The sequence below is a fragment of the Equus caballus genome, chromosome 13, assembly GCF_041296265.1.
Source record: "Equus caballus isolate H_3958 breed thoroughbred chromosome 13, TB-T2T, whole genome shotgun sequence".
In the NCBI taxonomy this organism is placed as follows: domain Eukaryota; kingdom Metazoa; phylum Chordata; class Mammalia; order Perissodactyla; family Equidae; genus Equus; species Equus caballus.
In genome coordinates, this window is record NC_091696.1 from 51158821 (window position 1) to 51181223 (window position 22403).

Here is a 22403-nt window from a genome sequence, read left to right on the forward strand (position 1 = left end):
CAGACAGGTTAGATTTGTTGTTATGATTGTTAATAATTTCCTGTCCCGCAGGGCAGTTGTGAGGGGAAAGTTGCTCAGCGTGAGGTCTGCATACAGTAGGTGCTCAATTAATGGGCCCTGTCGTTTCCAATGGCAGCAAGATGGGTCAGTGCCTCGGACCTTGGTGGAGGCGCCTTTCCTTTGGCACCGCCTGCCCATTCCGGCCACCAGGGGGCGCCCCGGCCCCGCCCCGGCCCCGCCCCCTCACCTGTGCGGCCAGTGCACCTGGCGCCGCCTCCGGAAGAGGGCATCGGGGACCGCGGGGGCCTCGGAGGGAGCCCGGCGTCGGCAGGTGAGAGCTAGGGGGCGTCGAGGACAGGGACCCTTCGAGCTTGGGGCGGAACAGAGCCAGGTGGCCTCAGTGTGGACGCCTGGGGGGCGGGGGACGCCGTCAGGAAGGCAGACGATGGCCGGGCTCTGGGCGCCTGGGGCTGGGGGTCGAGGGGCTGGGGGCCCTGATGCCGAGGTCGAGATGCTAAACGGCAGCTCCTTGAGGGGAGGGGGGAGAAAGAGAGACGCCCCCGGCTCTCCGGAGTCGGATCAGCCGTGTCAGGGAGACCCCCAGGTCTGGCCTGGAGGCAGCTGGGCCGGGAATACCGCGGCACCTGGGTCCTGAGGCTTGGACATCCGACGAGGGGAGGAGAGAGAGGGACAGGTGCGTGTGTGTGTGTGTGTGTGTGTGTGTGTGTGTAGCTGGTGTAGAGTGTGGGGAGACCTTAGGAGGGTTGGAGGAAGGAGCATGCCTGGGAAGCCCCACGTGTCCTCTCCCTCCGGAGCCCCTGATCCGCCAGCCCTGGGCCGCCCTAGGCGAGCGCCACCAGGCTTCCATCCCTAGGGGCGGGCCGGGAAGTAAACAGAAACCTGGAGCGCCGCCTGCAGCCGCCAGCACAACCTGTTTGCTGGCCCTGCCCTGGGCCCGACACCCAGGCCCTGGGAAAGTGGGCTGGGGCCAACACTCCAGAGGGGCCGACTGAGGGTCTGGGCACCCAAATTGCAAGCAGTGGGGACCAAAACCCCTGGGTCCTGACAAAATAGGAGAACAAGGGCCAGGATACCTGGGAGGGCAGGGGGCTGGGGACCAGGGCATCTGAGCCCTGAGGAGCTGGGGCCCTGGGCTTCTGGAAGAGGAGGGGCTGGATTTGTGGGGACAAGGGAGTCAGCACACCTAAGTTGCCAAGGCCCTGGATTCTTGGGAGGAGAAGGGGCTGGACTCATCCCTAAGCCCTGAGTCCCTCAGAACCTGGATTCTGGGAAGAGTTTCCCAGCTGGTAAGGGACTGGGAGCCAGAACAGCTGGATTCTGGGAAGATTTGGGGGCAAGGGCTGTCATTGGGGTGGCCTGTGGTCCCAGAGCACTGGGGCAAGGTTTCCTGGGAGCAGAGAAGGCCTGCAGGAGGCAGAAGGCAGGTCAGCTCATTTCCTGCTTCTCTCTGCCTCAGTTTACCCCGGGGACATTAACAGAGCTGGGTGATCAAGACACAGATCGTTAGTCCTCCATGGCCCAGGGAGGCCCTGGCTGCAGGATTGGGAGGGCCAGTGGGCAGGTAGAAAATTGCGGGAGGGCCCGGGCTTGGCCAGCGGGGAGCGAACCCCATTGGACTGCAGGGTAGAGTGTCCTGTGGCTACCTGTCCCCACAGACGCTGCAGGCAACATGAGCTCCCCAGAAGGGCCAGGCTTCCCTTCGGGGCTACTCTCAGGGGGCGCCTCCCCCAGCGGCGACGAGGGCTTCTTCCCCTTCGTGCTGGAGCGGCGGGACTCGTTCCTGGGAGGGGGCCCGGGGCCTCAGGAGCCCGAGGACCTGGCCCTGCATCTGCAGCAGAAGGAGAAAGACCTACTGCTGGCCGCCGAGCTTGGCAAAATGCTCCTGGAGCGCAATGAGGAGCTGCAGCGGCAGCTGGAGACGCTGAGCGCCCAGTACTCTGAGCGTGAGGAAGTGAGCTGGCGGCAGGGCAGGGGTGGGCCGGTGGAGGACAGGCGGGCAGGGGAGGAAAGCCTGGCACACGGATGCCTCTGGAACAGTTCAGGGCTGGACTCAGTCCCCCTGGCAGTGTTGTTCAGTGGTTAAGAACATGGGTTCCGAGGACAAATCAAGACCTGGGTTCAGACCCCTGCCTGGCTGTGTAACCCTGGGCAAGCTGCCAGTCCTCTCTGAATCTTGGGTCCAGCTCCTCTGCAGTATAGCGCAATGCAGGCAACAGTTACCGGGCGCCCCCTCCCCGCCTGGCTCTGGCCTAAGCACTTTCCATGCACTGTCTTGGTCAGGTCTCACCCAACCCTGTGAGGTAGGAACAGTTCTCCTCGCCCCAGGCTCTGTTGTCAGCCACACTCTCACCCTGGCGGTCACATCTGGCCCCCTAAACACCTGGACACCACTGACCCCTGTTTCCACATTGTCGGCAGCCCCCACCACTGCCCCAAACCTGACATGTGTAGATTACCACCCCACACCCTCTCCACCGGGCCACCTAATGGGGCATCTCAGCATAGGTGGCCCTGTTGCCTCTATGACCTCATCACCTCTGACCCGATCCTAGCCTCTCACCTCAGGACCAGAGCCTGTGCATCCTGACCTCTCCTCCCACTGCCGCGAGCCCTGTCGATTGTTCTTCTAAACTAGATTCTGAGTCCACCCTCTTCTCATGGTCTCTGCAGCCTCTGTCACCACTGCCCCAGACACTGCAGCCCCTCCTCACTGGTCCCAGCTTCTGCTCTCACCCCCTGGAGCCCATTTTCCACGGGACAGCCAGAGGGATCTTCAAAAATTGCAAACCAGATCATTTCAGTTCTTGCCCAGGATCTCCCAACAGTTCCCCATCACACTTAAAATGAAACTGAGACTCCTCACCAGGGCCTGCAAGGCCCTGCGTGAGGCCCTCCGTGACCTCAGCTCAGCTGCACACCCCTCCTCCTCTTTTCAGTTCCTTGAGTAACCCAAGCTTGTTCCCTCAGGGCCTTTGCACCTGCTGTTTCTTGCATGCAGCCCTCTTCCTTCTTGCCCTGCAGGAGTCAATTCAGACGTCACTTCCTCCTGAAGGATCCCCTACCCCACCCCGCTCCTCTTCATCACTTCCCAGGGCTTCTCTACAGCCCGTACTGTCCCTCCCAAACTACCTGGCTCAAGCATGTGTCCACTTGTCTATGATCCTGTGACCCTAAGCTGCTTGGGGCAGGGGACTTGGTGGTGTCACTTCCTGCTGACAGCCAGACCCCAGAACAGGAGGAGCTCAGGAAAGGGTAGAGGAATAGATGGATGGATGGATGGGAATCAGGGATATTATGGGACTTGCGTGGCCACAGAGCAGCAGCAGAGCTGGGCGCCAGCCGGGACAATCAGACCCCAAAGCTGCGGGCTTAATCCTAGAGCTGTGTTGTCCCCACAGTATTTGGTTAAGAGCTTGGCTGCCTGGGTTGGAATCCCTGGTTCACTAACTCACTGTGTATTCTTGGGCAAGGCATTTAACGTCTCTGAGCCTCAGTTTCCCCATCTGTAAAATAAGAAGGACCTTAACGATTCGAACTCTAGTGGATTCAATGAAATAATCCAGGTAAAGCGCTGACACGGGACCTGGTGGGTCCCTGCTCCTAACTGCAGCTACCTGCTGATAATCACAACAGCTCTGGCAAGCGTCACCTTCCTGCTTTGACAGTCCATAGAGAGTGGGGGCCGGGGGCGGGCCCCCAACTTGCCCGCCTCCCCAAGCTGGGCATCTGGGTGTGCCAGGCGCGTCCCCCCGCTTGTCAGACAGGTTTTGGGGAGGCAGGCAGAGGCATGGGGCCAGGGCGGGGCTGATCAGGGTTAATTAGAGGGAGCTGGCCAGGAGGCGCTGGGGAGAGGGGCTGAGAAGGGGCCAGGTGGAGGCTGCACTCCAGAGTCCCTGGGACACAGGGGTGTGAGGCCATGGGCCGGGGCCTAAATTCAGCCAGACTCCGGCGCCAGAAACGGCGCCTGCAACCTCGGGTTCAGAAACCCAGGCGACTGCCAGAGGTAAGAGGGGATCAGGGAGCCCCACCCCCATCCAGCCCTGGGGTCAGCCCCTCCTGTCTGGCCTGGAAATTTCTCTCTGCTGCTCCCCTTTCTCTCCGAGTCTCTAGTCAGGTCTCTCCTCGGCCACCTTCTCCACTCTCTTGCTTTCATGCCTGTCTCAGACCCTCTCAGACTCTCTTTGGGTCTCTGTCTCTCCGTCCCAGTCTCTCTGTGTCTACTGCAGTTTCATCTCTCCCTCTCTGTGCCTGACCCACTGTCCCGGCCCCCACAGCGGCTGCAGCAGGAGAACCATGAGCTCCGCCAGGGCCTGGCCGCACGGGGAGCCGAGTGGGAGGCCAGGGCTGTGGAGCTGGAGGGGGACGTGGAGGCCCTGCGGGCCCAGCTCGGGGAGCAGCGCTCCGAGCAGCAGGACAGCGGACGCGAGCGGGCACGGGCCCTCAGTGAGCTCAGCGAGCAGAACCTCCGGCTCAGCCAGCAGCTGGCCCAGGTGGGACAGCCCTGACCCCAGGTCCTTGGGCAAGGTTGGGGCAGATGCCTGGGTCCTGGTGGGGGGTGGGTACACTGCGCATGAGGCTGAGGCTTGGGCCAGCAGAGGATTCCACTGCCCACCCCCAACCCACCCCCAGGCCTCACAGACTGAGCAGGAGCTTCAGAAAGAACTTGATGGCCTTCGGGGGCAGTGCCAGGCTCAGGCTCTGGCTGGGGCAGAGCTGAGGACACAGCTGGAGAGTCTGCAGGGGGAGGTGAGTGCTGGCTGGGGCTGGGGCCTGTCAAACCAGGAAAGCGGGGCTGGGGGTTCTTCGAGGCTGGCCCAGCACATCCCCTCCAGCTCTGAGGCCTTTCCCCAGAACCAGATGCTCCAGAGCCGCCGGCAGGACCTGGAGGCCCAGATCCGAGGCCTGCGTGAGGAGATGGAGCAGGGCCAGGGCAGACTACAGGCAACTCACGAGGAGCTGCTGCTGCTGAGGCGGGAGAGGCGGGAGCACAGCCTCGAGGTGACCCATGGGGTTGGGGTGGGCGCATCCATTCAGCTGGGGCCTTGGCTACCACCTCAGGACTTGCTGGGAGATGAGGCCAGAGAGGGGTCACTGGGAGCTCCAGCAGCTGGGCCACAGGAGCATAGGCATTAGCCCAAGGGCAAGTAGGAGCCATGGCAGGGTATTGGGCAGGGGTAGCATGCTCTTTGAATGCATCAGAGCACTGCAGCTGGGAGGCCAGGGAGAGGGCTGAGGCCAGAGCTCAGGCCAGAGACGATGCTGACCTAGACCAGGTCTGAGACAGCGGAGATGGAGAAAAGGGAACGAGAAGAGGCAGCATGGCCTCATGTTTGAGATCTCTGGTGTTTGTGCTTTGGGGTCAGCTTATCTGGGTTCTTATCCCAGTGTCCCTTCTTGCTAGTGTGGGGCGCTTAGCCTCAGTTTCCCCATCGCGAGATGGGATGGTAATGGTACAGAGCTGTGGTGAGGGTGTGAGGCACTCAGCGCAGCGCTGGCTTAGAAGGAAGGAAGGATCAGTGTTGGATGACAGCAGTTAGTGAGTAAGAAGGTGGACCCGTCGGGGACGGGGCGGGGCTCTGTGAGGCGACCGGTTGGAGTGGGGCTGGAGGGAGGGTGATGGGGGACTTCAAAGCCGGGCGCCTGTCCGCGCCATGCTTTATAGGCTAGGAAATTGGTGTCGGCCGAGGGGAAGCGGCGGTCCAAGCCCGTCCAGAGATCCAGAAAAGGGATCAGGCTCTAGCGGCCGGCGTGCCCGGATGCGGCGGGCTGCCTGGCTCTCCGCGGCGCGCAGGCGGCCCCTGTAGGCGGGCTGCGGGATACCGGCGCCGGGCGCACCCGGCAAACCGCTGTCTGTTCTTGGGTCGGTGCGCAGCTGGAACGCGCGCGCTCCGAGGCCGAGGAGGCGCTGAGCGCGCTGCACAGGCTGCAGCGGCGCGTCTCCGAGCTGGAGGAGGAGTCTCGCCTTCAGGACGCTGACGTGTCAGGCGCCTCGCTGCAGTCGGAGCTTGCCCATAGCCTCGACGGCGACCAGGGCCAGAACGCGGAGGGACGCGGAGACGCCCCGGTGAGCTCGCGGCCCACCTGCCTCCAGGCATGTCATACAGGAGGGCTGCAGACTCTGCCCCTCCTCCTTTTCCCACGAGGTTCGACACCTCAACTGACCGACCGTTTCCTTTGGTAAGCAGACCACTCTGTCCCCGGAGACCCAGGAGGCGTCCAGCCACCAGCCGTCGCCCCAGGAGGAGAGCTTGGAGCCTCCCAAGAAGCGAGCATCCCTGAGCCCACGAGAGATACTGGAGGAGAAGGAGGCGGAAGTGGCCCTGCTGCAGGATGAGGTGGGTAGGGAGGAGCATAGTGCTTGATGCATAGCCCCTTCCAAAGCCAGTTTCTCTTTCCCATCTACACCTCCGAGCCTTTGCCCACTAATCCCTCTCTACCTGGATCGCCCTTCATCCTAACAAACTTGTAGTCACGCTTTAAGAGGCAGTTTATGCCACCTCTTCCAGGAAGACTTCCTGGACCACATCCCCCCTTAGTCTCACCTCCCAGTGCTTCTCCATGCATCCAACTAGCTCCGCTCTGCCCCATCCGGCACCAGCCTAGGAGCTGGGAAGACTCGTCTCCAGTATGGGGCCACAGCTGCCCGGGCTGTTTGTGAAGCAGGCAGGGGAGGGCCGGGGGAGCTGGAGCCCGGGCTGCCTGAGAGAGCAAGGGCTGGGAGACCCCGGGGCCTGCCTTCTTCTCTGCCCCCTCCCCTGCCCGCAGATCGCGCTGCAGCGGGCAGAACTACAGTCCCTGCGGGAGGAGCTGCAAAGGCAGAAGGAGCTGCGGGCGCAGGAGGACCCCGAGGAGGCCCTAAGCGGAGCCCTCTCGGACCGGGACGAGGCCGTGAACAAGTGAGCCTGCCTGTGCACCACCCACCGCCCCAGCGGGGCCACGGGCCCCAGGGCCACTCTGGGCCTTCTGGGCCTCCCATCCTCCACATGTGATACGGGCTATAATTAAACCCCATTCCGACCCAGGGGCCCTCTGACTTCATTGGTTTCCGTGTTGGCGGCCCCGCTCCCGCCCGGGTCCAGGAGCCCCGCCGGGACCCCTGGCTCGCTGAGGCCCCAGCGCCCTCGGACCCGTTGTCTGCCCCTCTCCCCTGCAGAGCCCTGGAACTGTCGCTGGAGCTCAGCCGCGTCTCTCTGGAGCGCGACTCCCTCTCCCGGGAGCTGCTTCGCACCATCCGCCAGAAGGTGGCGCTGACGCAAGAGCTGGAGGCCTGGCAGGTGAGGGGCGGGGCCGGCGGGGCGGGGGCGGGGCAGGGGCCGGTGGGGCGGGGCGGGGGCGGGGCCGGCGCGCTGACCCGCCCCCCGCGCGCTTCCCGCCCGCAGGACGACATGCAGGTGGTGATCGGGCAGCAGCTGCGCTCGCAACGCCAGAAGGAGCTGAGCGCGGCCGGGTCTGCCCCGCGCCGCGCCGCGCCCCGCTTCTCGCTGCGCCTCAGCAATCTCTTCCGAAGGACCTGAAGGCAGGGCCGAGGGGACCGCCTTGCCCTCTCTGGCTCACTTTCCTCTTCTGGCCAGTGGAGCAACAGATTGTCTTCCAAACGGGGCTAGTGCCCTCCCCGCCCCGGGAGACTGGGCAGGGGCTCAGTGGGAGCAGGGGCCAGCTTTGGGGACCAGGGGCCCCAGGTGGGTGGCGGGAGCAGGTGGGGCAGAGCTGTCTATTTTTCTAATCCATATAGGTCTATCTTTTCTAAGCACTAGGCCCCCTGGCCCTGGCATGCTCCAGGACAGGGGTGGGGGTGGGTATTTATGTATCAAGATCAGAGTAATATATAAATCATTACACCGACTTGGCCTCCATTCTTGGGAAGAAAGCGCATGGAAGGAAAGCCTGAAATTTTATTTGTTAAAAAAAAAAAAAAAGAAAAAACACTCCAACCCCTGGGATGGGGGGTGGTGTTGCCAGAGGTCAGAAGGACAGGGAGAAGGCCCGGTAGCCCAGATTGGTGAAGACATCCACCCGGCAGCTGTTGCCCGCAGCTGTCAGGACCTGGAGGCAAGAGGAGGGTGACTGACCTACCCACATGCTACTGGCCTCCCAGGATCCCCACAGCCCCTTGCAGGACCCACCTTGCACTCAGGGGCTGCTGGCTGCTGGTTGAGGCTAAGGCTGAGCAGCCCTGGGGAGGAGCCAGGCACCTGGGCCTTGAGCTCCCCACTCAGTTGCCACTGGTTGACGCAGCGGCCCTGGCCAGCTGATAGAATCTGTAGAGGGTAGGAAGGAGGCTCAGGGGTCGGCTGGAGAGAGGAGCCGGACAGGGGTGGCAGAAGCAAGACGGGGCCTCACCAAGTCCTGGTAGAAGGTGACGTGCTTCTGTGGAGCCCGCATGGGGAAGATGGTGGTGGGCGTGGAGGATCGGAGGTGCCAGAGAGTAAGTGCTGGGCCCCCTCCACAGACCTGGGCAGAAAGGTGGGGGTCCCCAGCCACCATGAGCCACAGGCCCTCAGCTGGCAGGGCCTGGAGCTGCCACCCCATCCTGTATTCTGCCCAGCTCACCATCCAGTCTGAGTCAGTTGCCAAACATCCGATCCAGCGCCCATTGTGGGGCCTCGAGCACTCCTGGGAGGGAGGAGGGGAAGAGAGGAGGAGGTGATGACACAGAGGATGCCCAGGGAGAAGGAAGGGACGACAGCGTGGGGTGTGCCCTCACCTCGTGCTTGTAGACCTCGATCGTCTGGACCTCCTTGGCCGTGCGAAGGTCTGTGTGTGGAAGAAGGATGACAGGCACCCAACTCACCCCAGCCTCCCTCACCTCCTTCTTTCCCTCCAACCAGACATTCCCTTACCCCAAAGCCGCACGGCCCCATCCTCGCCACCTGACAGCACCTCAGGGCTCCGCTCCCGCAGTGCCAGGCAGTGGATGTAGTCTGTGTGGCCCCGGAGGGCCCGCTGCAGGGAGAGAGAGAGTGTCAGGAGAAGATCCAGGAAGAATGCCCCTGGCTGCCAGCCTGACCGCCCCAGCTCCCTGGGCCTCTCACCGTGAAGGCCCCCGTCTCAAGGTCCATTGCATGCAACTGACAGTCTCCCCCTGCCAGGATGAGGGAATTCTCCTGCAGAGGAAGGCAGGGTGGGGTCAGAAGTCAATGTCAAATCAGGACAGGGAGAGGAGGAAGGATCAAAGTTTGGGCCAAGAGGGCAGGACAGCGCCTTAGTCACAAAGGGTTCAAACCTTGGGGACAAGAAGCAAAGCATTGATCTCAGGCACTTCCAGGCTGGTCCTGGGGGAGGGAAAGCGGTGTCAGCTCTGCTAAGGGATGCCTTCACCCCCACATGCCCTCTGCCACATGGCCCTGGCTCACCTGTACGGGGGCTGACGACGCCACAGCTCCTTACAGCCCTTCATAGAGGAAACACTGGGTGACCTCAAAGGTTCTCTCTTTCTGGGGCTGGGCGCCCCAGTGCTTCCCTCAGCCCCACGCTCCTTACCTTCTTGAGGATCTCCGCCCAAAGCCAGGCCTTCACCTCCCCATCCCCAGCACTGAGCAGATGTCGATCAGTGGAGACCATGCTGTAGACAGGCCCATCATGGGCTAAACGGAAATGGAGAGCCTGAGTGCCCCTGGCCTGCTCCCCTCCTCCACGCTGGGGTCCCCAAAGCCACACTCAACGGCTGCACCCACCTTGGAAGGTCACCACAGGCTTCTTACTTTCCTCCTTGGCCTCCGAGCTCAAAGCAGCAGACAAGCTGAAGGGAAAGGGGAGGGGGGCCTGAGAGTCAGAAGCAGGGGGCATCAGTCCCAGGAAGGCCAGGTGCCAGAGCTAAGGGGTGGTGGGGAGCAAGGGTACCTGAAGACGGCTATCTGCCCATAATTATTGCCGGCCGCCAGGAACTTCCCGCAGGGAGAGACACTCTGCGAGAAAATGGTCATGTGCAGGCGCTGCAGGGTCTGAAAGACTTCCATCTGTGGGGAGAGGCCAGATGAAGGCTGTCTGAAACCTCTGGGACCTCCAATCCACAGACACCTTCCTCCGGCCTCCCATTGCCCAGACTGCTCAGCCCTCCTTTGAGGCGGCCCAGCCAGTGGGCACCTGCCCACACAGTGCCAGGGGTGGCTCCTGAGAAAGGGGAGAGTTGAGGTGTGATGCCTAGTAGGACCTTGAGCAAGCACCCAGCCTCTCGTCCAAGTTTCCTCAGCTGTCAAATGGAGCGCAAGGGAGATTTTGTCAGACTGGATGTGCTACTGTATAGTTTCACATAGGGCTGCCTCGTAGAAAGCGCTTAAAAAGTGGCTCTATTACCCCAGTACGTATTTCTACGTAAAACGTATTTCTAATCCCTACTCTCTCACTTTCGTGTTAGGCCCCCGAAGGATTTCTGGGTGACTCTCCAGCCCCCAGGCCAGAGTCCAACTCCCACGAAGAGCCAACGCAAAACAGGACTCAGGGAACAACTCCTCGCCCGCCCCTTCCGAGCCCGGCATGGACTACAAAGCCCAGAAGGCACCGCGCACCACGCCCGCCTCACCTGACCGAGGGGCACGGCGTGCGGCACAGCTCGCTCCATCTCGAGAACTACAAGTCCCAGAGTGCTCCGCGCGCGACGCAATCTCACCAATCCCGACGTGCACGCGAGCGGCTCTCCTTCCTGGCACCCCACCGCCCCAACACCGCTGGCCAACGTGGCGCGAAAGCAGCTGCCGCGTACCAACCCGAGCCCCAGGAACCGAGGTGACCGCCACGAAGATCCCGGACACTAAGTGGCGCCCACCACAGCCCCGCTACGCCGGATCCCCTCCCCCACCCTGCCAAACAGACCCGCCTTCCAGCCGCGCGCCGCCCGTCTTCCACGCCTGCGCAGAACCTCCCCACTGCGCGCGCCTAAGGTCACGCCCCTCGCGTTGGGCCACGCCCTCAGGCTCCGCCCCTGTCGCCTGGATCCCACCCCTGCCCACAGGACCCCGAACCCCCATGATCCTGCAGCAGCCCCTGGAGCGAGGCCCCCCGGGTAGGGCCCAGCGCGATCCGCGGGCTGCCTCGGGGGCGCCCCGAGGCCTGGACACGAGGTGTGTGTGGGTGCCCTGGGTGGCCCTGGCCCAGGAGCGCAAGAGCTTTGGCTAGGGGCTCAGGGGTGGCCTGCAGGGTGACACGCGGTAGGGCGAGTTGTCAGGGCTTGCACATGAGCTGAGACGGGGTTGGAGGCTCGGAACTGAGACTTCTGCGGCAGGCTGCTGGATAGCCCGGGAGAGAGGGATGACTTGGGCGTCAGCTGAGACAGGCATGGACTGGGGGCTCCTGGCTGACCCTGCAGGCTCAGGCAGGCAGATCCTCGGGATGGGGTGCACCTGGCTCTCTTTTCTTCCCAGCTCCCCTCTCCGAGGAGCTGTGCCCATGAGCACCAAGCGGCGCCTGGAGGAGGAGCAGTGAGTTTGGGGGCAGGGAGGGACTCCCAACAAGACCTCAGGTCCCCATCAGACTACCTCCCCTCTGAATATCCCACCCTGCCTGCCTCCCTCTCTCCCCAGGGAACCCCTGCGCAAGCAGTTCCTGTCTGAGGAGAACATGGCCACCCACTTCTCTCGACTCAGCCTGCACAATGACCACCCTTACTGCAGCCCCCCCATGGCTTTCCTCGCAGCTCTTCCCCCACTCAGGTAGGCAACATCCACTATCCACCGGCTGGGCTTTCTGGAGGATCATAGCCCGCCCTCGCAGCCAATCTCCAGGCCCTGCCTCATTCTGCTATTTTTAGATTCTAGCCAACTTCTGTTTCCCATCTTGGCTTCTTGGAAGGTGCCTACAGCCCAGGAGCCCCTGGTGGGGGGTGGCTCTGAGAGGCTAACCTCAGTCCTGTACCCTGTCAATTCCTCTTCCAGGAGCCCTTGCTCTGAGCTGTTTCTCTGGCGCTACCCTGGGAACCTGATCCCCGAGGCCCTCCGGCTACTGAGGCTGGGGGACACCCCCACCTCCCACTACCCTGCAACCCCAGCTGGGGACATAATGGAGCTCTGAGTGCTGGCAGGCGGTGCCCCTACTTGCCTTCCTTCTTCACAACAGGGGAGACCAGCACCCCCACGAAGGGACCAGCTGCCCCGCTATTCCTCCAGACCGGGCCTCTGGGCACCAGGACCTTCCTCTAACAGAGGAGGACACTGAGCTCACAGAGCCCTGGGGTGGGAGGAGCAGGAACATGGGGAGAGAGCTCCCTCCCCCGGGAGAACTGAATAAAGATTGCTGAGTAAATGAAAGCTTCTGTCTGGAACCCAGGGCCTTTGGGAAGAGGGTAAGGGCTGGGGTGCTGGACGCTGTGATTTCTCCTCAACATCTTCCCTGGAAAACAGTCAGGGCCCGGGCCAGGTCGGGCAGGCTGGGCTCAGGCATTGAGAATGTGTGAGTCAGAGCCTCGCCCCCGCCCCCGCGGCTGACTCACTCCTCCCGCCAGCTCTGGGAAGTGGGGCTGGGGATCAGGCCACTCTCCGAACCATTTAAAGTTAAAGATTCTTTTATTAATAAATTCTCCCTCCCCTCCAAACTTTCTCCCCAAAATAAATATTTCCCCCCCTTTTGGGGTTGAGGGGCAGTGTCTTCGGGCCAGCCCCACTAGAGGGCCAGCCCCCTAGTGTTAGGAACAGGTCCCTAACCCCCCAGGGTGAGACCCCTTGGTGGAATTTCAGTACATCTGAGTGGGTGGGGCCTGGTGGTGTGCCTGTCCCTCAGGTCAGCCTGGCCCCCAGGCCATGGTGGGGAGGGGGACCCCCTTGTGCAAATGCTGCGGTTCCTTAGTGTCAGCTGCCTGGTGTGAGCCAGCTTGGGTCTCCTTTTCTGTCCTGGAGCCAGGGACAGGGCGGTCAGACACCTTGGAAGGCTCCTCTGGAGCCTGAGCCCAGGCCTCAGAGAAGTGATTCACCCGACCCCCGTCCTTCCACACCCCTGTGGTTGGAGCAGCCTGGCTGGCTCTGGCTGTGAGTCTGGGAGGCAGGGGCTGGCTCCAGAATGAGTGAGTGAGTGAATGAATGAATGATGAGTAGGTGAGGCCTCCTCCTGGCAGGGGGCGCTCCCTGTCACTGGATCAGCGCCACGCCAGGACAGCCTTCCCCGCCGGTCTCCTCGATGGGGGCTGCAAGATAAGAAGAGGGGTAGTCAAGAGCAGGGGAGATGTTGAGAAGTGATGGCAGGCGGGCGGGCCGGGCACACTCACTGGTAAACTTTTCTCTCCTGCGGCACCGTCTCCAGACCAGGAAGCCGGAAAGCAGTCCCAGCACAAGGGCCAGGCTCAGGGCGCCCCCCAAGATGGGCCACAGCAGCCGGAAGGAGGCTGGAGGAGCGGCAGCGCCTGGGGGCGGGACTCGAGGTCAGACCTCGCCCCTCTCCGGGCCAGCCCCGCCCCCTAGACCTGACCCTCAACCCTTTCCCCCACCGTGGCCCCTACCCTGATTCGAGTCCCTTCCCCACTTCCGCTTCTCCGCCCCTCCGCCCCCCCCCCCCCACCATTCACTCCCCAGATCTGAAGCTCCCTGCTTCCCTCACCACCCTAGCAACCCCCTCCCACAGTCTGGGGACCGCTCGCCTCTGGCCCCGCCCCCCACTCACAGCCCAAGCAGAAGTCGCTGTGCGGTCGCGCCGGGCACGACGCGCAGTCCATGCACTTGTCTAGGTCTGCGCTCCAGGAGCTGCCGCGAGAGCAAGGGGTGGTGCCTGGGGAGGGGGCCGCGGGTCAGAGACTGGGGGCGGGGCGCGGCTATTCTGGGGGCTGAGGTCAGGGTCGGCCGGCTCGAATAACGTGAGTCACCGGCGCCCTCCCCCCGCATTCCTCACAGGTGACCGCACGGCTCGACCGGGACACGGCAGCGCGGGGGGAGGGGGCGTAGCGCGGGACCCGGGGTGGAGGGGAATCAAGTCCCCACAACCCCCCCCGCCGCCGGCGGGTGACTCACTCCCGGGCACCGGGCCCGACCCCGGTCCCCTCCCCCCGCATAGCTGGGCACTGAAGTCACCGGATGGAAGGGGGCACCCCACATGGTATAGGGGGCACAGACCCCCGAGCCTCTCGACACCCCCCCGGACTCTTGGGTCACTGGGGCTGGGCAGACCCAATGTTGACCGGACTGGGGGCGTGCCCCCTCACCGGACGAGACATCCCGCCCTTAAACTTTCTCTCAACTTCCGAGTCCGGACTTTCGGGACAGAAGCCCCCTCCTGAGTTGGAGAGGCGGGAAACTGAGGCCGGGACTGCGGATGACATTCCAGGCGGGATGGGACTTCCCCTGACCAAGGAGCGCGGTGTCTGGAGACCACTTGACCCCAGATCCCCACGTCCGCCTAGTCCCCCCAGTTCTGCCCGCTCCTCTAAGCCCCCACTGCCGGTCTCGCGATCCCGGGATGGGGGTTCCCCCGGCTCCCACGCCCTCCCGCCCGCCCCTGATCCCGCGCCTGGCATACCTGGCACCGGCTCCCCAGCGGCGGCGCGCAGCAGCGCCAACCCGAGCCCCAGCACGAGGAACCGCAGCCGCGGGCGCAGCGGGCCGGGAATCATGGTGCGCGTCCGGCGGCCGCTGCCGTCTGTGCCAGCCGCCCGCCTGCGGGGCAGACAGGGGTGGCCCCGCCCCCGCCCCCGCCTTCCGGGGCGGATCCCTCGCCTCGGCCGGCCCCAGGATCCGCTCCTGGACGTCCCGCCCAGCCCGGCCCGCTAAATTCAGTCATTCGCTCCACAAACACGGTGTCCGCGCGCGAGCGGCCGGGACCCTGCAGGGACGCAGACCCGCCTGGCCCTGCCCTCTGGGAGCTCAAGTCCGGGAGGCGTGTGTTGGGGACAAGGGAAATCAGACACGAAACAACCCATCGCAGAGATAATTGCAGCTTTCTTTAAAACCCCCGGGGGCATAATAATAACATAATAATAATGTGTCCTTTATTTTTTTTATTGAGGTAACTGCTTTATAGCATTATATAAATTTCAGGTGTATATCATTATATTTCGATTTCTGTGTAGATTACATCATGTTCACCACCCAAACACTAATTACCATCCGTCACCGTACACATGTGCCTTCTCACCCCATTTGCCCTCCTCCCTCCCCGCTTCCCCTCTGGTAACCACCAATCCAATCTCTGTATCTATGTATTTGTTGTGGTTCTTAATAATGTGTTCTTTAATATCTACCTTAGGACATAGTTACATAGTAAAATGTGATCTTGTTGTCTCCATTTTGCAGAGTGTGAAGCTGAGGCTCAGGAAGGTTGGGAGAAGTTCCCGAGGTCACAGAGCTAGTAAGTGGCGGAGTCGTGACTCAAGCTCCATTTGGGTCTCACCCACTGCGGGCCCCGGCGCCAGCCGGCACCCGGGCCAGATGCGGGCGCAGCGGGCCCAGTCTCGAGCTTCCCCCATTGACGAGTTTAGGATTCGCGCGCCTGCCGCGGCTGGACTGGGGTCTCTGCCCCTCCCCGGGCGGTGGTCCGGTGACGTCATTGCCTCTTTAAGACCCCCGCCTCCGCCCCCATCCCCACACTCGGCCGGCTCCTACGAATCCCTGCGGACTGCTTCGCAGGTGAGCCTGGGGGAGGTGTGCGTGTTGGGGTGAGCAGGTAGACGCCTGGAGGAGCGGGGTGCATGGGGCGTGGCGGCGTGGGGGGTGCGTGTGACCTGACGGCGGTCCCCCGGGCGGCGAGCCCCCGGAGTGGGGGCCACACGGAAGCCCCAGAGCTGATCCGGTCCTTCGGCGGCCCCGGCAGGGTTAAACGCCCCTCCCCCTCCCCCAGGACAAAGGCACCGAAACCCGGCTCCCCTCCCCCACCTGTGCTGCCTCTCTGGGGCGGGGCTCCCCTCCCCCTCACCTGCCGAAGAGGACCCTGCTGCTGGCGCCGCCATTAAACCTCTCCGGGTCGCAGGGTTCCCAGGCTGGGGGGCTGAGGACACTCTCTTTCGGGTCGGACTCAGAGGGAAACAGGTGTCGACAGCGGGACGGGGCGCCCTCGGACCGAGAGCTGGGGCTCGCTTGGAAGGGAAAGGTGCCGGGTGCCTAGGCCGGCGTGTCCCCGGCCCTAACCCCGCCAGAGGCCTGGAGGGCTGACGCCCGGGTTGGGATGAATGCGGGCTGGCGGGCCCCGTGCGATCTTCCCCGAAGTCCTGAGCTCGGCCGGGGTAGGGCGAGGTGCAAACGAGAAGCGAGTGGAGAGTCTGCCCTCTGGCCACACTGCCGGGGCTGGGGCTAAGTTTCTGTCCAGGCTGCGCGCGGCAACTTAGAGCACTGAAGAGCCACAACAGGGCCCTGAACAACACTGATCCCAGTGGCGACCTCCAACACGAAGTGGGATGGGATGGGATGGGAGACAGGTGAGGGTGCCCCCGCTGCTGCAGAGCAGCTGGTTAACCGGACAGACTCCAAGGGTTTTAGCTTCTCTTAGGGAAGTTGTGTCCTAAGATGATGGCATTTGGGGCAGAAATACACAAGAAAATGTCCCCAACCTTGGGGACAGAGGAGCAGGACCCAGTGAGGCAGCCGGGGGCCTGAGAGAAGGAAGTGCTTTTGGGTGGGAGGGTTTCAGTTCTCTTGCCCCTCCTAGGTTTGATGGGGGCTGGGTGTGCCAGATGGGGGCAGGCGAGACCAGGTGATGAGTCACCCGGACACAAGGTCTTAAAATCAACTGGTAATCGCCTCTCTGGGATACGGAGCCAAGTTAGGGTGAGGGGTTTGGACACTCCTGTTGGGTGGTGGGAGCAAGCTTGGATCTCTAATCTTGGTGTTGAAACTGACAAGTTTTGAGCCTGAAATTCATGGCTAGAGCTAGCTCGGGTCTGTGTGCCCAGTGAAAACCACCTGGAAATGGTGCGCTGTTGTCTCATCCTCTTTTTGGCAGTTTGCTGTTTGATAAAATGCATCCCCAGTGGCTGAGGCCATGGGCCAACTTTTGTATAGGCTTGATATTTCGTTTGCACTCAAAACAGCCAGGATTGGGTTGCTTCCTTACTCTTGTAAACCAGTGCCCATCTGAACATCACTTGCTTCTGTGCTCCCATGCAGCTCCTCTCAACTTCAACCTCAACCTCATCATGGCCTCTGCTGGCCTGCAAATCCTGGGGATCATCCTGACGCTGCTTGGCTGGGTGAATGCCCTGGTGTCCTGTGCCCTGCCCCTGTGGAAGGTGACCGCATTCATCGGCAACAGCATCGTGGTGGCCCAGGTGGTGTGGGAGGGGCTGTGGATGTCCTGCGTGGTGCAGAGCACGGGCCAGATGCAGTGCAAAGTGTACGACTCGCTGCTGGCACTGCCCCAGGACCTGCAGGCAGCCCGCGCCCTCTGTGTCATCGCCCTCCTCGTGGCTCTCCTTGGCCTGCTGGTCTACCTCGCTGGGGCCAAGTGCACCACCTGCGTGGAGGACAAGGACTCCAAGGCACGTCTGGTGCTCGCCTCTGGGATCATCTTTGCCATCTCAGCGGTCCTGACCCTGATCCCCATCTGCTGGACTGCCCATGCCATCATCCAGGACTTCTACAACCCCCTGGTGGCCGAGGCCCAAAAGCGGGAGCTGGGGGCCTCCCTCTACCTGGGCTGGGCGGCCTCTGGCCTTCTGCTACTGGGTGGGGGGCTGCTGTGCTGCACCTGCCCCTCTGGGGGGTCCCGGAGCTCCAGCCATTACATGGCCCGATACTCAGCATCTGCCCCACATGCCACCTCTGGGGGTCCCTCCGAGTACCCTACTAAGAATTACGTCTAATTGGGGAGGGGAGTGGGGGCTCCCTTGACAGTGGAGCCTAACCCTGAGCTGGAGTCATCGAGAGGGTGATGCATGACAGCTTTGGGGTTGTTTTATCTTTTGGTTTTGCTTTTTATTTTGGGGGGTGGTATTTTTTAAGTCTGTTTGATAACCCAACTAAGAAGAAACTCAGTTTCGCCTCTGGGCTCTGCTGCTGGCATTTCTCACCTCTGGGTGATGGAACCAAATCCCTGGATCGTTCTCCACCCTGGACATACCCATCTGGGAGGCCAGCCTGGAGCTGTGGGTCCAGTGTGAAGGCTGCTTGCTGTCCAGGGGCTGTCAGCCTGTCCCCGAGAGTTCCTACTGCTGCCGGGGCAGGGCCTCCCTTGCTGGTCAGGCCTCTAGAACCGCCGGGGCTCTTGAGCCTCCAGTAGCCTCTAGGAGAGCAGGTAATAAGTTACAAGGAATGCCCACCTCCAAGTCTCTTGGCCTCTGGCTCCTCCATCCTGAGTCTGGTCCCAGCTGTGCAGTAGACCCCTGACCCTCTCCCCCGTAGCCCCTGTACACTCTGCCATGCCCTGCCCACACTCACCAGTTTTTGCTAAATAAAGCACGTTTTGTTTTGTTCCTTGCCTTTGGTGTTGCTGGGGGGCTGCCGAGGGCTGGCCTAGCAGGAGGAGGAGCTGGGAGCAAGTAGCTCATCTCCTTTGTTGCCCCCATGCCTTGCATGACCTGAGTGAGGTTACCAACCGGGCAGGACCTGGAGCAGGCCTTGGCCTGGAGAGTCCACCTGCCCGTCCCTGCCCAACCACAGATCAAAGGAGCCGAGTTACAAATGCTCTATTTATTCCTGACTTGCACGTGAGGGGTGGGGCTGGGGTGGGCCACCAGTGACGGTGGGCTGGGCCCCTGGCCTGAGGGAGACTGGCTGCTCCCAGAGGGCCTGGCCCGGGCCTCTGGATGTAGGTGGTGGCTAGGCTGGCAGAGACCAACTCCAGAGCAGGGAGAGCATGATCCACTCATTTTGGAGCCAAGGAGCTACTGCCCTTTGGGTGAGGTCCAGGTTCCTAGAGTAGGGGAGGGCTCACAGAGGAAGAGGAGGGCCAGCCTGTGTCCTAGACAGCAGAAGGAAGCAACTTGTCAGGCGAGGCGGAGGCAGGCCAGAGTCCCCCATCAGCTCAGGCCCTGCCTGAGTAGAGGTGGGGGCAGGCCATGAGGTGGGTGTGGGTGCAGCCAGACCTGACTGGAGCTTCTGGAAAGTGGATTTCACCTGGGGAGGGGTTGACAGTAGAAGGCAAGGGTTAAGCAGGGTGTCAGCATAAGGTCAAGTCTTCTGGGGACACCCTCCACCTCACACGTAGTCCCTCTTGTCCAGCCCAGACGCGCCGGAGCGAGAGGGGATGGAGTAGCCCAGCCTCGGTCCGCGGGGGCGGTCGATCTGGGGCAGGGGGCATGTGCAGCAGAGGAGGCCCCCGCCCAGCATGAGCAGGGCAGCTGCTGCCCAGCCCAGGTAGAGGGAGGCCCCCAGCTCCCGCTTGAGGGCCTCGGCCACCAAGGGGTTGTAGAAGTCCTGGATGATGGCGTGGGCCGTCCAGCAGACGGGGATGAGCACCAAGATGCCCGAGAGAAGAAGCATGACACCGCCGGTGAGCACGATGCGGGCCTTAGCAGCTTCGTCCTCCACGCAGGTAGTGCACTGGGCCCCCGTGATGGCCACCAGCAGCCCGAGCAAGGCCAGCAGAAGGGCAATGACACAGAGGGCGCGGGCTGCCTGCAGGTCCTGGGGCAGTGCCAGCAGCGAGTCGTACACTTTGCACTGCATCTGGCCCGTGCTCTGCACCACGCAGGACATCCACAGCCCCTCCCACACCACCTGGGCCACCACGATGCTGTTGCCGATGAATGCGGTCACCTTCCACAGGGGCAGGGCACAGGACACCAGGGTCCCCAGCCAACCCAGCACGGCCAGGGTCATGCCCAGTAGTTCAAGACCAGTTGAAGCCATCTGTGCCCTCGGTTAGGTCTTCTCAACCGTTGGCAGCCTGGTTGACTCGGAGGGGTGGGTCAGACACTGGGTGAGGGTCTTGGTGCCCAGCAGAAGGGAAAGTTGGCGTTCTCAGGCCTGGACAGTCCTCACATCTGTGGCCTCTTGAAAGGCACCTCCTTGCTCCGTGCCCCTCACAGGTGTGTCTCTGACCCTCGACAAACACAAATCAGCCTCGCGGTCCTGCTTAGCTAAGAGGCGAGTGTCCCCTCAGAGGCCGGTTGCCTGTCAGATGCCAGGTGGCTGCTGCTGCTCCTGCCCCCCTGCAGTCACATCCAGCCACCACCCCTCTGACCCAGCTTGCACAGACCCTTCCGACCCACCTTCAGGCTGGCGCAGGTTCACACTGTGCGGTGCACACACTGCAGGTGCCACCTGGGGACTCTGCTGGCTCAGGCTGCAGGCGGGGTTTTAAGGCCGAGGCAGGGGAGGAGCTGGGAGGCCAGGACTGGGGAAGCCAGAGCTACAGGGAGGAGGTGGGGCTGGGGGTGGGAGGGGGTCCTCCGGGTCAATGTGGGGGGTACTGTGACCAGGAAGGAAGAGGGGAGGAAAGAACGTCAGTGCATGTGGGAACGCGGAGACAAAGGAATGGGGAGACTGAAGACCAGGAGCTGAGTAAGGAATGGGGCACCTCACTGCCTCCTGAGTGCCCCCCGCCGCCCCTCCCCTGCTGCCTTTGTTCTCCGCCCCGTTTTGTTTCCTGATGCAGATGCACCCCAGCTCCCCTAGTATCGCACACCCCCGCCTGTCCCCCTGCCCGCCGGGGACTCTCCGGAATCCGATCTGTCTCCTGTCTCAGCCCAGTGGCCCTGGCGGCTCCCGAGGGAGGGGCCCTGCCAGCACTGTTCCCCGGGCGACAGGTGCCTGGCGCCCAGCTCAGGTGGCATTGCCCAGGCAACGGCCTAGAAAACCACCCCCCACTTCTCCCTCCGCTCAGGTGTGCCCTCCCCACCCCTGCAGCTGAAACTGGGGCCGAGCTGAGCTGAAGTCTCTGGGGTCCAGGGGGTGGAGGTGGGGGCGAGACGGGAGCCCTGAGCCGGTGAAGCCCCAGGATGGGCTCTCCTCCTTGGGGAGTGATTGATCTCTCTGGACCAGATGCCACGGAAGAGGGCGGGGGGGGGGGGGGGTAAAGCCCAGGTGACTCTGGCGGCCCTGGGCCCTGCCTCACAGTCCTCAGGAAACACCACCTCCTAAAGACCCCCTCCGAGCCCGTGACGCCCCTGGTGGAGGGCATCCTGGAGTCACACAGGCCACGGCTCAAATCCTGCCCCCTCCCAGGATAGATCATGGAAGATCAAAGTCTTTAACCTCCTTGGGTTAAAGACCCCTTTGAGGCCGGCCTGGTGACAAAGCACTTAAGTGCGCATGTTCCGCTTTGGCGGCCCGGGGTTTGCCGGTTCGGATCCCGGGTGCGGGATGGCACTGCTTGGCAAGCCATGCTGTGGTAGCCGTCCCACACATAAAGTGGAGGAAGATGGGCATGGATGTTAGCTCACGGCCAGTCTTCCTCAGCAAAAAGAGGAGGATTGGCAGCAGATGTTAGCTCAGGGCTAATCTTCCTCGAAAAAAAAAAAGACCCCCTTTGAGAGACCTCATGGGATCCACAAACATGAACCCCTCATTTTGAGGGGTGGGTCATGAACTCCCTCAAGCCCCTCCCTGGGTGCCAAGAACTGAGGGGAAGGGGGCCCTGAGGAAAGTTCCTTCCATTCGTACACTTTCTAGGTGGCTGGGAGGACACTCAAAGTCGGGCCTCACCTGGGGGCGCCTCTGGCCTCCACGCCTCCTCCAGAGGATGGCCCCCCGGCCTGCCTGGCTGCCCTGGGAGGAGGCAACTGTGAGTGGTGCCCAGGAGGGCTGGGAGCCAACCTGGAGCAGACCAGGGCAGTGGGGGCGGGGCTGGGAAGGCCCCCCCTTGCACACCTCTCTAGCCCCAGGGAGGGGTGGGGTGCAGGGCCCTCCTCACCTGTTCAGTGGGGCTTCGTTTATAAAGGATTCTAACTTTCAGTGGGTGCATTGCTTCTGGGAATGGGTTTTGGCATATTTTGGAAGAGAGGTTTATACTTTCATCAGATTTGCAAAGGGGCAGGTGACCTAAAAAAGCTTAAGAACTCCTCTCCCTAAAGTGGGGAGCCTGAGGCCAGCGCCCAGCAGGGTCTGAAAGGCTGACTCTGACTCCGGTGGTTAGGGCTTCCTCACACCTGTGCCTCCACAGCCTGAGGGGCTGGCCTGGTGGACCCCTGGACATGATGGGCAGGAAATGGCTGGAGCCCCCTGCTGGCTGTGACAGCGTGGGGAATCTGTGGGGAATCTCGGGGGCAGTTTATCCAGCTCTTCCAGGCCCTGGGGCCTCAGATTTCATGGGGGTAGGGGTGGCTGAGAAGAAGGGCAAATAGAGGCAGGCCTCCAGGGGCTCCCTCTGCGCCCTCCTTCCAGGGCCAAGAGGAATCCAGCTGCACTGGTTCGGGCAGGTGTCAGGTGGCAGTGGCAAGCCTGGGTCCCTCGAGGGGCCCACCGACCCGCCCACAAGGCCTCCCATCCTGGGCAGCCCCTGCCCAGGGTCTGTTCTCTCCCCTGGGCCCAGAGAAACAGTCTGCCTCCTGCCTTGGGTGCAATGTGACCTTATTTGCCTGGGACATTCCTGGTTTGAGT

At 62.5% G+C, this 22403-nt stretch overlaps 6 protein-coding genes across 14 annotated transcripts; 3 read left to right on the top strand and 3 right to left on the bottom strand.

The window, feature by feature from the left end:
* The first annotated feature begins 232 nt into the window (after positions 1-232).
* BICDL2 (BICD family like cargo adaptor 2) lies at positions 233-7863 on the top strand. 6 transcript variants are annotated; one of them, XM_023616478.2, is made up of 10 exons: positions 233-331; positions 1677-1972; positions 4296-4511; positions 4651-4767; positions 4873-5019; positions 5894-6085; positions 6207-6356; positions 6787-6917; positions 7175-7295; positions 7401-7863. In XM_023616478.2, the coding sequence occupies exons 2-10, from the start codon at positions 1691-1693 to the stop codon at positions 7533-7535; spliced, it is 1491 nt and encodes a 496-aa protein (XP_023472246.1). In that variant the 5' UTR covers positions 233-331; positions 1677-1690; the 3' UTR covers positions 7536-7863. The 6 variants fall into 6 exon arrangements, with proteins under 6 accessions (XP_023472246.1, XP_023472244.1, XP_023472245.1 ...); XM_023616476.2 differs by having other exon boundaries at positions 238-331; positions 5894-6112; XM_023616477.2 differs by having other exon boundaries at positions 258-694; positions 5894-6112.
* Positions 7864-7894: 31 nt separating this feature from the next.
* THOC6 (THO complex subunit 6) lies at positions 7895-10882 on the bottom strand. Its single transcript, XM_001499647.5, has 13 exons — positions 10541-10882; positions 9862-9977; positions 9696-9760; positions 9502-9605; positions 9375-9412; positions 9245-9293; positions 9054-9125; positions 8862-8964; positions 8726-8775; positions 8572-8634; positions 8362-8472; positions 8145-8279; positions 7895-8064 (listed from the first exon to the last, which is right to left on the bottom strand). The coding sequence occupies exons 1-13, from the start codon at positions 10577-10579 to the stop codon at positions 7984-7986; spliced, it is 1026 nt and encodes a 341-aa protein (XP_001499697.1). The 5' UTR covers positions 10580-10882; the 3' UTR covers positions 7895-7983.
* HCFC1R1 (host cell factor C1 regulator 1) lies at positions 9974-12260 on the top strand. Of its 3 annotated transcripts, none has more exons than XM_001499611.5 (4): positions 9974-11078; positions 11379-11435; positions 11538-11666; positions 11889-12260. In XM_001499611.5, exons 1-4 carry the CDS (start codon positions 10495-10497, stop codon positions 12022-12024), a joined length of 906 nt encoding a protein of 301 aa, XP_001499661.2. In that variant the 5' UTR covers positions 9974-10494; the 3' UTR covers positions 12025-12260. The 3 variants fall into 3 exon arrangements, with proteins under 3 accessions (XP_001499661.2, XP_070088485.1, XP_003362798.1); XM_070232384.1 differs by having other exon boundaries at positions 10585-11078; positions 11324-11435; XM_003362750.5 differs by lacking the exon at positions 11379-11435 and having other exon boundaries at positions 10945-11078.
* Positions 12261-12496: 236 nt separating this feature from the next.
* TNFRSF12A (TNF receptor superfamily member 12A) lies at positions 12497-14646 on the bottom strand. The gene is made up of 4 exons (XM_023616483.2): positions 14452-14646; positions 13603-13707; positions 13211-13345; positions 12497-13129 (listed from the first exon to the last, which is right to left on the bottom strand). Exons 1-4 carry the CDS (start codon positions 14543-14545, stop codon positions 13074-13076), a joined length of 390 nt encoding a protein of 129 aa, XP_023472251.1. The 5' UTR covers positions 14546-14646; the 3' UTR covers positions 12497-13073.
* On the top strand, positions 13226-18334 carry CLDN6 (claudin 6). 2 transcript variants are annotated; one of them, XM_023616482.2, is made up of 3 exons: positions 13226-13363; positions 15225-15557; positions 17031-18334. In XM_023616482.2, exon 3 carries the CDS (start codon positions 17060-17062, stop codon positions 17723-17725), a length of 666 nt encoding a protein of 221 aa, XP_023472250.1. In that variant the 5' UTR covers positions 13226-13363; positions 15225-15557; positions 17031-17059; the 3' UTR covers positions 17726-18334. The 2 variants fall into 2 exon arrangements, with proteins under 2 accessions (XP_023472250.1, XP_070088486.1); XM_070232385.1 differs by having other exon boundaries at positions 13232-13363; positions 15225-15279.
* CLDN9 (claudin 9) lies at positions 18333-22210 on the bottom strand. Its single transcript, XM_070232386.1, has one exon. It carries the CDS (start codon positions 19710-19712, stop codon positions 19059-19061), a length of 654 nt encoding a protein of 217 aa, XP_070088487.1. The 5' UTR covers positions 19713-22210; the 3' UTR covers positions 18333-19058.
* Between the last annotated feature and the right edge of the window lie 193 nt (positions 22211-22403).

Excerpts from the sequence above, each read along its gene's own strand:
- THOC6 (XM_001499647.5), bottom strand. The coding sequence starts at position 10,579 with ATGGAGCGAGCTGTGCCGCACGCCGTGCCCCTCGGTCAG. Across the intron at positions 9,413-9,501 it reads GGGCGGAGATCCTCAAGAAG|GGCTGTAAGGAGCTGTGGCG; the intron begins GTAAGGAGCGTG and ends TCCTCTATGAAG. Across the intron at positions 8,965-9,053 it reads TTGAGACGGGGGCCTTCACG|CGGGCCCTCCGGGGCCACAC; the intron begins GTGAGAGGCCCA and ends CTCTCCCTGCAG.
- CLDN6 (XM_023616482.2), top strand. The coding sequence starts at position 17,060 with ATGGCCTCTGCTGGCCTGCAAATCCTGGGGATCATCCTGACGCTGCTT.
- TNFRSF12A (XM_023616483.2), bottom strand. The coding sequence starts at position 14,545 with ATGATTCCCGGCCCGCTGCGCCCGCGGCTGCGGTTCCTCGTGCTGGGG. Across the intron at positions 13,346-13,602 it reads CAGCGACTTCTGCTTGGGCT|GCGCTGCCGCTCCTCCAGCC; the intron begins GTGAGTGGGGGG and ends TCCCGCCCCCAG. Across the intron at positions 13,130-13,210 it reads CAGGAGAGAAAAGTTTACCA|CCCCCATCGAGGAGACCGGC; the intron begins GTGAGTGTGCCC and ends CTTATCTTGCAG.
- BICDL2 (XM_023616476.2), top strand. The coding sequence starts at position 1,691 with ATGAGCTCCCCAGAAGGGCCAGGCTTCCCTTCGGGGCTACTCTCAGGG. Across the intron at positions 4,512-4,650 it reads TCAGCCAGCAGCTGGCCCAG|GCCTCACAGACTGAGCAGGA; the intron begins GTGGGACAGCCC and ends ACCCACCCCCAG. Across the intron at positions 4,768-4,872 it reads TGGAGAGTCTGCAGGGGGAG|AACCAGATGCTCCAGAGCCG; the intron begins GTGAGTGCTGGC and ends GCCTTTCCCCAG.
- CLDN9 (XM_070232386.1), bottom strand. The coding sequence starts at position 19,712 with ATGGCTTCAACTGGTCTTGAACTACTGGGCATGACCCTGGCCGTGCTG.
- HCFC1R1 (XM_001499611.5), top strand. The coding sequence starts at position 10,495 with ATGGACTACAAAGCCCAGAAGGCACCGCGCACCACGCCCGCCTCACCT. Across the intron at positions 11,436-11,537 it reads CGGCGCCTGGAGGAGGAGCA|GGAACCCCTGCGCAAGCAGT; the intron begins GTGAGTTTGGGG and ends CTCTCTCCCCAG. Across the intron at positions 11,667-11,888 it reads GCAGCTCTTCCCCCACTCAG|GAGCCCTTGCTCTGAGCTGT; the intron begins GTAGGCAACATC and ends TTCCTCTTCCAG.